Genomic DNA, 13,302 nt, shown 5'->3' with positions numbered 1-13,302 from the left:
GAAATGGAAAAGGGATCTTGGGCAAGAGAAGAGAGACAGGGGAAGGGTAGAGAGAATCAGAGTAGATTAAGAATGAGGAACAACAGCATCATAGGGACAGTGACTACTCACACCCTTCCTTTCTACACTGATTCCTTCTCTGTCACACTCCACTGCCCTTTCAATTCTTCCATTTTCCCCTCTGATTTTCTCAATATGTTGCCACAGATCCTCTGATCCCCTCATTCCACTCCCTCCCCTTGGTCTCAGGCACTCTCCTTTGCCCCTATATCTGCTCACTCTTTCTCTCCTTCTTGCTCCATCCCTTAACACACTCTACCTTACTCTCTACTCCTAGACAAGCTCCTCCTTAATATCTCATCACAGAAAAACAGTCCTTTACTCCTTAGTCATTTATTGGCCACAGAAGAAGCAGCTCATTGGCAGCAAGGTACATAAGCCCAGTATCCTGGCAAGATCTCAAAAGAGTAAAACAGATTTTATGGTGCTTCTCCCAGGAATCAGCGGTGGATTTTACCAAGTCCATCTTAACAAATGACTTATGGACCTTTTTTAGGAACTTGTCTAAACCTTTTTTAAACTCTGCTAACTGCTTTGACCAGATTATCTGGAAAGGAATTCCAGAGCTTAATTACACATTGAGTAAAGAAATATTTTCTCTGGTTTTAAAATGTATTACTTAGTAGCTTCATGTGTGTCCCTCAAGTCCTTGTATTTTTGGAAAAAATAAACAAGTGATTCACATCTACCCATTCCACTTCACTTGGTATTTTATAGACTTCCATTATATCCCCCCTCAGCAATCTCTTCTCCAAAATGAAGAGCCCTAGCTTCTTTACCCTTTCCACATAAGGAAGTCATCTCATCTCCTTTATTACTTACATAGTAGATGACGGCAGAAAAAGACCTGCATGGTCCATCCAGTCTGCCCAAGACAAACTCATATGTGTATACCTTACCTTGAATTTGTACCTGTCCTTTTCAGGACACAGACCATATAAGTCTGCCCAGCAGTATTTCCCGCCTCCCAACCACCAGTCCCGCCTCCCATCACCGTATAAGTCTGCCCTCCCCTATCCTTGCCTCCCAACCACCAACCCCTCTTCCCCCCACCTGCTCCGCCACCCAATTTCAGCTAAGCTTCTGAGGATCCATTCCTTCTGCAAAGGATTCCTCTATGCATATCCCACGCATGTTTGAACTCCGTTACCGTTTTCATCTCCACCACCTCCCGCGGGAGGGCATTCCAAGCGTCCACCACCCTCTCCGTGAAAAAATACTTCCTGATATCTTTCCTGAGTCTGCTCTTGTTGCTCTTCTCTCTCTACCCTTTCTAATTCTGCTACATCTTTTTATGAGATGCAGAGACCAAAACTGCACACAATATTCAAGGTACAGTCGGATCATGGAGCAATACAAAGGCATTATAATATTTTCATAGGAACATAATAGTAGCCATACTGGGTCAGACCAATGGTCCATCTAGCCCTGTATCCTGTTTCCAACAGTGGCCAATTCACGTCGCAAGTATCTGAAAGAATTCCAAATAGTGGCAAGATTCATGCAGCTTGTCCCATGTCTATCTCAATAGCATTTTTTCCTCCAGGAACTTTCCAAACCTTTTTTAAACCCAGATACACTAACCACCGATACCACATACTCTAGTAATGAGTTCCAGAGCTTAATATTCGTTGAGTGAAAAAATAAGTTCCTCCTGTTGTAATAGTACCATGTAATGTCCTTGAATGTCCCCTAGTCTTTGTACTTTTTGAAAGAGTAAAAAAAAAATCAATTTACGTTTGCCTGTGCTACACAACTAAGTATTTTGTAGACCTCTATGATATTCCCACTCAGCCATCTCTTTTCCAAGCTGAAGAGTCCAAACATCTTAAGCTTTTCCTCATATGAGAAGAGTTCCAGCCCCTTCATCATTTTGGTTGTCCTTCTTTGAATCTTTTCTAATTCTGCTATTTATTTAAGACACGACAACCAGAATTGCATACAATACTCAAGGTGTGGGTGCACCATGGAGCGATACAGAAGCATAATATTCTTGTCTTATTTTATATTCTTTTCCTAATAATTGCTAGCATTCTGTTTGCTTTTTTGGCCGCTGCTACACACTGGGCAGAAGATTGTCAATGATGACACCTACATATTTTTCTTGAGTGCTGACTCCTAAGGTGGAACCTAGAATCAAATAACTATGATTTGAATTATTCTTCTGAAAGTGCATCACTTTGTACTTGTCCACATTAAATCTCAGTTGCCATTTGGATGCCCAGACTTTCAACTTCCTAAGGTCTTCCTGCAATTTTTCACAATCTGCATGTTTTAACAACTTTGACTAGTTTTGTGTTGTCTGCAAATTTAATCACCTCACACATCATGCCCATTTCTAGATAATTCCTTTCCTAATAATTCCTAACATTCTATTTGCATTCCTAGCTGCCGCTGTACATTGAGCAGAGGGTTTCAACATATCATTGACGACTACACCTAAATCCTTTTTCTGGGCAGTGACTCCTAATGCGGAACTTTGCATCACGTAGCTATAGTTTGGGTTCCTCTTTCCTATATGCATCACTTTGCACTTTCTCACATCAAGGGTTAAATTCAGTAAATGGCAGACAAATTTGGGTGCCAAATAAATGAGCACTAAACCATTAACTAATGGCTCTCAAAGTTGGGCACCATTTATGGAATAGTGTTCAGCACTAGGATCCATAGAAACACTCAAAAATGAAGGCAGATAAAGGCCATATGGCCCATCTACTGCCCATCCCTTCCATCCACAATCCTTCCTCGACCTTAGAAATCTAATATAGTTACTTCTGAGTCTATCCCCTTTCACCTTCATCCTATGCCCCCTCATTCCAGAGTTTCATTTCAATTGAAAGGGACTCGTCTCCTGTGCATTTGTCACATAGAGATGTTTAAATACCTATCTCCCCTCTCCCACCTTTCCTCCAAAGTATACATATTGAGATCTTGAAGTCTGTCCCCCATACACTTTATGAAGACCACTGACAATTTTAGCAGCTGTCCTCTGGGCACAAGGATTTACACCAACTGAAACATAGTGTAAACCTTCACGCTTTAGGTACAGGTCTGGCATATTCTATAACACTGCACAAATTCTAGAAATGCCCCCACCTGTCCATGCCCTCCCATGGCCACACCCCCTTTTGGACCCACGCATAAAAATTTATGCGCTCATCTTTATAGAATACCGACTACAAAGATACATGTGTAAATTCAAATTGTTGCCAATTTGTGCCAATTGTTAGCAACCAATTATCAGCGTAAATTGACTTCAGGCCCAAATTTGTGCATGCAATTAGTTTAAATCTAAAATACCATGTAATGGATTTCCCAAAAATTTCCACTACATTCTTTTATTTTTTTTATTTCTAATCTTTCATTTTACAAGGGTCACTTGCAAACAGTAATGCAGAGATGGCTGTAGTCTAATACACCATCCTGCACCATCTTTGAGGTTCCATATAGCTGACGATTTAGTTTTTAGTGTTAATTTGGTTTATCTAGATGGTTTTGTAGTGCTCTTCCTGAGGCAGCCACGAGGTTGGCGAAACAAGGCGCTCTTGTTGAGGGGCTGGCGTTTTTTTCGCCGCTGCAGCAACTTCATAGGACTCCGGAGTCCCTTAGCGTGGGATATTTGGGCATAGTCTTTTTCCTGAGGGATAAACACCTGGTTGAAGCTAAGTATTCCACATTTGATATATCTGGGGTTAAGCCTGAGTGGGTTTCTAATTGTTGTAGAGTGTATTAGTAAAGTTTCAAGATGGTTTAAAATGTTAAAAAGTTTTTTATACTTACCATTGTTTTTCTTTACTATACAACAAATAGTACCTTAGGGTATCTCAGGGTGTACCCTTGTTCTGAGGGTTCTCTTTAGACAGTCCTTTACTGGCTATTGTCAGTCTTTAGGGTGGCTTGATGATTGGTGTCCATTTGTATTTAAGATTGAAAAGAATTTAAGAGAGGAATTGAGTTTTTTATCCCATCGGTTTTCTCATGCTTCATGAGTTTTTACGTTGGGGTTTTTTCTCTTGACTCTCTTAAATAGAACCTATGATAGTACTTTACTCCTATTGAAGCAGGGGTTTAGCAATAATTTTGTAATATTCCCTGCTAGGAGGTTTGAGGTTCATTTTGTCAATATTATTCATCAATCCAAAGGGACACCTTCACACCATCTCTTTATATGATTGAATAATTAAACTCTTTTAGATAGGTTGTAGTCTAATACAATACATAAAAAAGAAATAAAGGCAAGAATATGTTTTATCCACAGTCAATCGCTTTCTTAGACCACAAAAAGGAGAAAAAGCAGGGGGGCAGGTAAGTTTTATAAATGAGGAGATATTTATATAATAACACCAATTTAAGGAAAATGGCCTAGCTAGTTCACATACTTTTAATCTTAATCAGAAATCTTATTCTCTAAACCTCTTGATTTTCTGGAATCTTTTTACTATCTAAGAAAACTTGAAACTGATCCGGTTCAAAAAAACCACATTTTATCCCTAAGAACTTTATCAGGCATTTACATGGATATACTAAAGAAAATGTTGCCCCCAGATTTTTTGTTTCTTCTCTCAGAGCCAAAAATCTCTTTCTTCTATCCTGTGTTGATTTCGTGACGTCATGGAAGAGCCAAATCCTCCATCCACAAAATTTTTTTAAACAGTTTTTGAAGTATAATTTTATAATCGAATTTCCATCTTGCTCAAATACTAGTAACATAGTAGATGACGGCAGAAAAAGACCTGCACGGTCCATCCAGTCTGCCCAACAAGGTAAACTCATATGTGCTACTTTTTGTGTATACCTTACCTTGATTTGTATCTGCCATTTTCAGGGCACAGACCGTAGAAGTCTGCCCAGCACTAGCCCCACCTCCCACCAACGGCTCTGCCACCCAATCTCGGCTAAGCTTCTGAGGATCCATTCCTTCTGAACAGGATTCCTTTATGTTTATCCCACGCATGTTTGAATTCCGTTACCGTTTTCATCTCCACCACCTTCCACGGGAGGGCATTCCAAGTATCTACCACTCTCTGCGTGAAAAAATACTTCCTGACATTTTTCTTGAGTCTGCCCCCCTTCAATCTCATTTCGTGTCCTCTAGTTCTACCGCCTTCCCATCTCCGGAAAAGGTTCGTTTGCGGATTAATACCTTTCAAATATTTGAACGTCTGTATCATATCACCCCTGTTTCTCCTTTCCTCCAGGGTATACATGTTCAGGTCAGCAAGTCTCTCCTCATATGTCTTGTAACGCAAATCCCATACCATTCTTGTAGCTTTTCTTTGCACCGCTTCAATTCTTTTTACATCCTTAGCAAGATATGGCCTCCAAAATTGAACACAATACTCCAGGTGGGGCCTCACCAACGACTTATACAACCGCATTAAAACCTCTTTTCTTCTGCTGGTCACACCTTTCTCTATACAGCCTAGCAACCTTCTAGATATGGCCACCGCCTTGTCACACTGTTTCGTCGCCTTCAGATCCTCAGATACTATCACTCCAAGATCCCTCTCCCCGTCCGTATATATCAGACTCTCACCGCCTAACACATACGTCTCTCGTGGATTTCTACTCCCTAAGTGCATCACTTTGCATTTCTTCGTATTGAATTTTAATTGCAAAACCTTAGACCATTCTTCTAGCTTCTGCAGATCCTTTTTCATGCTTTCCACTCCCTCCGGGGTGTCCACTCTGGTACAAATCTTAGTATCATCCGCAAAAAGGCAAACTTTACCTTCTAACCCTTCAGCAATGTCACTCACAAATATATTGAACAGAATCGGCCCCAGTACCGATCCCTGAGGCACTCCACTACTCACTTTTCCCTCATCCGAGCGAATTCCATTAACCACCACCCTCTGGTGTCTGTCCGTCAACCAGTTCCTAATCCAGTTCACCACTTCGGGTCCTATCTTCAGCCTGTCAAGTTTATTCAAGAGCTTCCTGTGGGGAACCGTGTCAAAAGCTTTGCTGAAATCTAAGTAGATTACGTCTATAGCATGTCCCTGATTCAATTCTCCGGTCACCCAGTCAAAGAATTCAATGAGATTCGTTTGGCACGATTTACCTTTGGTAAAACCATGTTGTCTCGGATCTTGCAACTTACTGGCTTCCAGGAAATTCACTATCCTTTCCTTCAGCATCGCTTCCAATACCCGAAGTGAGGCTTACCGGCCTGTAGTTTCCAGCTTCTTCCCTATCACCAGTTCTTTTCTTTTATAATCCGTGTTGAACTTGCAAAATGTATGTGGCATATAAGTATATATAATGTTAATGTATGGCCAAAGTTAACAACTAGAGTTAGAAAGTTAACCCAGGATTGCTTCTGATCTGATTACTTTTTTACTAAATTTATACAGCTTATGACTTTAACCGAACAAATCGAAAGGGACAGATTTGTAAAGAAGTAGACCTTTTGAATGTCGATCCCCTATTTATCCAAAACCCAAGGTGGTTCATACTATTGTATCAGTAACAGATTAAGTTTGATGTACTATAATTCCTGCAAACTCCTAAAGTTCATTTCAATATAAACTAACAATTAAATTTATATAAATCAAAATGAGTCACTTAACTGGACTGGAAGCTTTTTACTGGCTCAGCCACCATATGGGCAACAATACTGAATGGATAAAAATCCTGACTCAGTCCAAATCTCAGCTTCACGGCCTGCTTGGGGGCATGAGAATTAACATCAGCTATGTTACCAGAGAATTCATATCTTAGAATCAATCTTCAAAAACTCCTGGATCCAGGCTGTGTGCTGTGGAAAGAGAAAAACCATTTACTAGACATCATTAAATACCAGTATGTTACATACTGAATCATTTAGCCATCCTGTGTTCACTGATGATAGGAATTTTTATTTATTGAAAACATTTATAAACCACACAATCCTACAGTACTTGGCAATGTACAAATAAACATACAAAATACAGCAGAGACAAAATTTCAACCATTAGCAAAATATAACTAAAAAGCTAAAAATAATTTTAGATCCGATCAGCCAAATAGTTTGCTTTCTTCAAAGGCACATCCAGGGATATTATATTTCAAATTAACAGCCAATTTAGCAGCCAAATTGCTTGTTGGAACAATAAAGTTATCAGGTCCCACTTAAATTTTGCGCAGGTGTGCATACATCTCATAGCAACTGGATACTAGATGGACCATGTGGGTCTTTATCTGCCATCATTTACTGTTACTATAAATAAGGCAGCTCAATGCAAGGTACACAGTAACAGAGATCAATATTTAGTGGTGTTTTATCCAGTTAACCAGTTATGCTATCAGTTACCTTTATCTTTCACTGGATATTGAAAGTCACTATACTCACGTTAGCCCTCTCCTCAAGTCGCTTCACTGGCTCCCTATCTGCTTCTGCATACAGTTCAAACTTCTCCGATTGACCTACAAGTGCATCCACTCCGCAGCTCCTCAGTACCTCTCCGCTCTCATCTCTCCCTACACTCCTCCCCGTGAACTCCGTTCGCTGGGTAAATATCTCCTGTCATCCCCCTTCTCCCCCACTGCTAACTCCAGGCTCCGTTCCTTCTATCTTGCTGCTCCCTATGCCTGGAATAGACTCCCTGAGCCGGTACGTCAGGCTCAGTCTCTGGCTGTCTTCAAATCTAGGCTTAAAGCTCACCTCTTTGCTACTGCTTTCGACTCCTAACCATGACTCTCTTACTCAGTACCCTCACTTATTGCCCTATCCTTTATCCTCACCTCTTTATTCCCCTACCCTTAAATGTTCTGTCTGTCTCATGTCTTATCTAGATTGTAAGCTCTTTGAGCAGGGACTGTCTTTTTTTTGTGTGTGGTGTACAGCGCTGCGTGTGCCTTGTAGCGCTATAGAAATGATAAGTAGTAGTAGTAGTAACACAGTAAATGACGGTAGATAAAGACCCACATGGTCCATCTAGTCTGCCCAATAAGGTGGCCAATATCCCATTCTGTTGGTGCTGCTGAAGGAAAAATGTCTTACCTGATCATTTTCTTTCCTATACTCGCAGATGAATCCAGAGACTTCTGGGTTATGACTATTTACCAGCAGGTGGAGATAGAGAGCACTAAACTGAATGTCTTAAAGGAGTGGCCTAGTGGTTAGGGTGGTCGATTTTGGTCCTGGGGAACTGAGGAACTGAGTTCGATTCCCACTGCAGGCACAGGCAACTCCTTGTGACTCTGGGCAAGTCACTTAACCCTCCATTGCCCCAGGTACAAATAAGTACCTGTATACAATATGTAGGCCGCATTGAGCCTGCCATGAGTGGGAAAGCGCGGGGTACAAATGTAACAAAAAATAAAATAAACAATATGCTCCTTGGTCAGTTAGTATTTCTCATAAAGCATAAGAAACAACATTTCCCCTTCCCTTTCCTCGTGGGGGTAAACTCACCAGTAGAACTCTTGATACTTGGTATAACAGCAAAAACCCTACACAGAGAACTGAACATGAACTAAAGGAACATCACTGACAAAGGATGGGACCCTGGATTCATCTGCTGTGATTAAAGGAAAGAAAATGATCAGGTAAGACACAATGTTTCCTTCATTGGCATGCAGATGAATCCAGAGACATGTTGGATGTAGCAAAGCCGTCCCTAAGTAGGGTGGGGTGCCCATGCAGCCACAGTAAGAACAGATGAACCAAAGAAAGACTCAGTATGAGCTGTAACATCCAAGCAATAATGCCTGGAAAAAGGTATGCAAAGAGGAACAAGTTGCTGCTCTATATATTTCCTTGAGACATCAAGGTAACACAGAGAACAATAATCCATTTTGCAATCCTTCTCCTTAAAAGAAGAAAGAAAAAGAAGCTGGTTTAAATGAAATGCAGACACCACCTTAGGAAGAAAGGAAGGAACTATACAAACAGTCACCCCCGATTCTGAAAAATGGAGGAATGAATCTCTGCAGCGAAAACACTGTGCACCAACAAGTTCGAAGCTGCGAAGATTAAAAATTTACACCAGGAGCGGATGATGTTCAAAAATACCATCCTGGAAGTACAGGCCAAATATATACCGTCTAATAAAAAAGGAGAAAGGAAGACCAAACGACAGCTGCCATGGTTAAAAAGTCAGGTCAAGGAAGTAATTAGAACTAAAAGAAAATCCTTCAGAACATGAAAAAAGGATCCAACTGAAAATAATAGGAAACTATATAAAGAATGACAAATCAAAGACAAAGCGCTGATAAGGAACATAAAGAGAGACTTCCAAAAGAAGACTACGTTGGAGGCAAAACCGCGTAGTAAAAACGTTTTAGGTATATTAAAAGGAAGAAGCCAGTAAAAGAATTGGTTGGACCGCTAGATGACGGAGGGCTATCAGAAGGCATAAAAGGGGCACTCGGGGAAGATAAGGCCATAACAGAGATTAAATGAATTCTTTGCTTTGGTCTTCACCGAGGAAAATGTGGGAAAGATACCAGTGCCAGAAATGGTACTCAATGCTGACAAGTTAGAGAAACTGAATCAAATCTCTGTAAACCATCTGCCGGATGTAGATTGGAAGGTTCTGTCTGCGGAATCGGAAAGAAGTAGAGTGATCGTGGATACTTTCCAAAGTGCTCTGCTCAGACAAATGGTGATGGAACCCAAGAGGGAGGGAGCGACGCTGGACCTGGTGCTCACAAATGGGGATAGTGTGTCAAATGTTCGAGTGGGTGCCCACCTGGGCAGCAGTGACCATCAAACGGTTTGGTTTGATATGACAGCTAAAGAGGAGGCCAGCCACTCAAAACTCAAAGTCCTGGATTTCAAGCGTGCTGACTTTAGTAAAATGGGGGAATACCTGAGGAAGGAGCTGATGGGCTGGGAGGACGTACGAGAAGTGGAAGGGCAGTGGTCCAGGCTGAAAGAAGCTATAAATAGGGCCACAAAACTTTATGTAAGGAAAGTAAATAAAAGCAAGAGAAAAAGGAAACCGATATGGTTCTCCAAGCAAGTGCCTGAGAAAATAAAGGCTAAAGAGTTGGCATTCCTGAAATACAGAAAAACTCAAGAGGAACACGGGAAGGAATACCGGATGAAACTGAAAGAAGCCAAGACAGAGATACGTCTGGCGAAAGCACAAGCGGAAGAACAAATGGCTAGAAATGTAAGGAGGGGTGACAAACATTTCTTCAGGTATATTAGTGAAAGGAGAATGACCAAAAAGGTAATTGTGAGACTAAAAGATAATGTGAACCGCTATGTTGATAATGATGACGAAAAAGCAAATTTGCTAAACAGATACTTTTCTTCTGTTTTCACAGAAGAAAATCCTGGAAAAGGACGGCGATGGACTGGCAAAAATACATTTGAGAATGGAGTGGATATAGCACCATTCACAGAAGAGAGTGTGTATGAAGAACTTGGAAATCTAAAGGTGGACAAAGCCATGGGAGCGGACAGGATCCACCCCAGGATATTGAGGGAGCTCAGAGAGGTTCTGGCGGGTCCTCTAAAAGATTTAATAAATCCTTGGAGACGGAAGAGGTTCCGAGGGATTGGAGAACGGCGGAGGTGGTCCCTCTTCACAAAAGTAGTGATAGGGAAGAAGCTGGAAACTACAGGCCGGTAAGCCTCACATCAGTTATTGGAAAAGTAATGGAAGCGATGATGAAGGAAAGGACAGTGAATTTCCTGGAAGCCAGTAAGTTGCAAGATCATAGACAACATGGTTTTATCAAAGGGAAATCGTGCCAAACGAATCTCATTGAATTCTTTGACTGGGTGACCGGAGAATTAAATCATGGACGTGCTATAGACGTAATCTACTTAGATTTCAGCAAAGCTTTGGACACGGTTCCCCACAGGAGGCTCTTAAATAAACTGGAAAGGCTGAAGATAGGACCCGAAGTGGTGAACTGGATTAGGAACTGGTTGACGGACAGACACCAGAGGGTGGTGGTTAATGGAATTCGCTCGGATGAGGGAAAGGTGAGTAGTGGAGTGCCTCAGGGATCGGTACTGGGGCCGATTCTGTTCAATATATTTGTGAGTGACATTGCTGAAGGGTTAGAAGGTAAAGTTTGCCTATTTGTGGATGATACTAAGATTTGTACCAGAGTGGACACCCCGGAGGGAGTGGAAACCATGAAAAAGGATCTGCGGAAGCTAGAAGAATGGTCTAAGGTTTTGCAATTAAAATTCAATGCGAAGAAATGCAAAGTGATGCACTTAGGGAGTAGAAATCCACGAGAGACGTATGTGTTAGGCGGAGAGAGTCTGATATGTACAGACGGAGAAAGGGACCTTGGGGTGATAGTATCTGAGGATCTGAAAGCGACGAAACAGTGTGACAAGGCGGTGGCCGTAGCCAGAAGGGTGCTAGGATGTATAGAGAGAAGTGTGACTAGCAGAAGAAAGGGGTGTTGATGCCCCTGTATAAGTCGTTGGTGAGGCCCCGCCTGGAGTATTGTGTTCAGTTTTGGAGGCCGAATCTTGCTAAGGATGTAAAAAGAATTGAAGCGGTGCAAAGAAAAGCTACGAGAATGGTATGGGATTTGCGTTACAAGACATATGAGGAGAGACTTGCTGACCTGAGCATGTATACCCTGAAGGAAAGGAGAAACAGGGGTGATATGATACAGACGTTCAAATATTTGAAAGGTATTAATCCGCAAACGAACTTTTTCCGGAGATGGGAAGGCGGCAGAACTAGAGGACATGAAATGAGATTGAAGGGGGGCAGACTCAAGAAAAATGTCAGGAAGTATTTTTTCACGCAGAGAGTGGTGGATACTTGGAATGCCCTCCCGCGGGAGGTGGTGATGAAAACGGTAGCGGAATTCAAACATGCGTGGGATAAACATAAAGAAATCCTGTTCAGAAGGAATGGATCCTCACAAGCTTCGCTGAGATTGGGTGGCAGAGCTGGTGGTGGGAAGCGGGGCTAGTGCTGGGCAGACATCTACAGTCTGTGCCCTGTAAATGACAGGTACAAATCAAGGTAAGGTATATACAAAAAGTAGCACATATGAGTTTACCTTGTTGGGCAGACTGGATGGACCGTGCAGGTCTTTTTCTGTCATAATCTGCTATGTTACTATATGTTACTATGTAATGGGGCAATTTGGCAAACTGAAGAGTAGCAAATCGCCAGGACCGGATGGTATACATCCCAGTGTATTGATAGAACTGAAAAATGAACTTGCAGAAGTATTGTTAGTAACATGTAATTTATCTTTAAAATTCAGCATGGTACTGGAAGATTGGAGGGTGGCCAATGTAACACCGAATTTTAAAAAGGGTTCCAGGGGTGATGTGGGAAATTACAGACCAGTGAGCCTGACGTTGGTGCCGGGCAAAATGGTAGAGACTATTATAAAGAACAAAATTACAGAGCATATTCAAAAGCATGGACGAATCAGACAAAGCCAACACGGATTTAGTGAAGGTAAATCTTGACTCACTAATCTATTACATTTCTTTGAAGGGGTGAATAACGTGTGGGTAAAGGTGAGCTGGTCGACATCGTGCATCTGGATTGTTATAGTTATTTTTATTTATGACAATTCTAAAAGAAATACAGCTGATAGTATGGATACACATAGCTTCCAAAGTAAACATGTACACTAAAACAAAATAGTACATTCCGTCATCAAAACATTTTAACATTTTATCCCCACTCCACCCTTCTATTTTATGTTTCAATCATTTTTGTGCTGATGGTAAACGACACTGACCCATAATTAAACTCAGGGGTACAGAAAATTGAAATGTCCTGTGAATCCATCATATTCAACAAAAAGGCAACACCATCGACCTGTGTTCTGCCCTTTCCTACCCTGTTCCCCCTCTACTCCCCTCCCCTAACCTCCCCTTCCTCCCCGCCAGGTGTATCTGGATTTTTAAAGGCATTTGACAAAGTACAAAGAAAAAAAGCACAACAGAGTCTTCAAGACTATGACAACAGGAGTCCTTTATTTTGAAAGACCCGACATGGGCTGTGTTTCAGCGTGAAACGCCTGCCTCAAGGGTCTATCAATAAAACATACAGAAGACAATCATACATTAAAATCAATAATAAACAATATAAAAAACAGATGTTCATAAGAGGTCAAACATATACATCAAATACGCTATGCATAAATGCCAGGCATCATATTTCTAAACAGGCATCTATGATGCTGGAATTGATGGACCTTCGGTCTGTCCCAGTAGGGCAATTCTTTTGTTCTCTTGAATTCAGATACTGTTTTCATCTCCACCACTTCCACTAGGAATTCACCACCCTTTCCTAAAGCAGTATT

At 41.4% G+C, this 13,302-nt stretch overlaps 1 protein-coding gene across 2 annotated transcripts in view; it reads right to left on the bottom strand.

The window, feature by feature from the left end:
- GLB1L (galactosidase beta 1 like) overlaps nucleotides 1–13,302 on the bottom strand; it is a 194,939-nt gene that overhangs the window by 171,146 nt on the left and 10,491 nt on the right. For both annotated transcript variants that reach the window (XM_030208753.1, XM_030208752.1), the window contains exon 3: nucleotides 6,633–6,820. Coding sequence is in view for 1 of the 2 variants with exons in the window: in XM_030208752.1 (XP_030064612.1) it covers nucleotides 6,633–6,666 (34 nt within the window). In the remaining variant the exon portion in view is untranslated. The remainder of the gene's footprint in view (nucleotides 1–6,632; nucleotides 6,821–13,302) is intronic.

This window comes from Microcaecilia unicolor, chromosome 7 (assembly GCF_901765095.1).
Source record: "Microcaecilia unicolor chromosome 7, aMicUni1.1, whole genome shotgun sequence".
Lineage (NCBI taxonomy): Eukaryota > Metazoa > Chordata > Amphibia > Gymnophiona > Siphonopidae > Microcaecilia > Microcaecilia unicolor.
The sequence above is the reverse complement of the archived record's forward strand: the minus strand, read 5'-3'. Positions and strand labels throughout refer to the sequence as shown.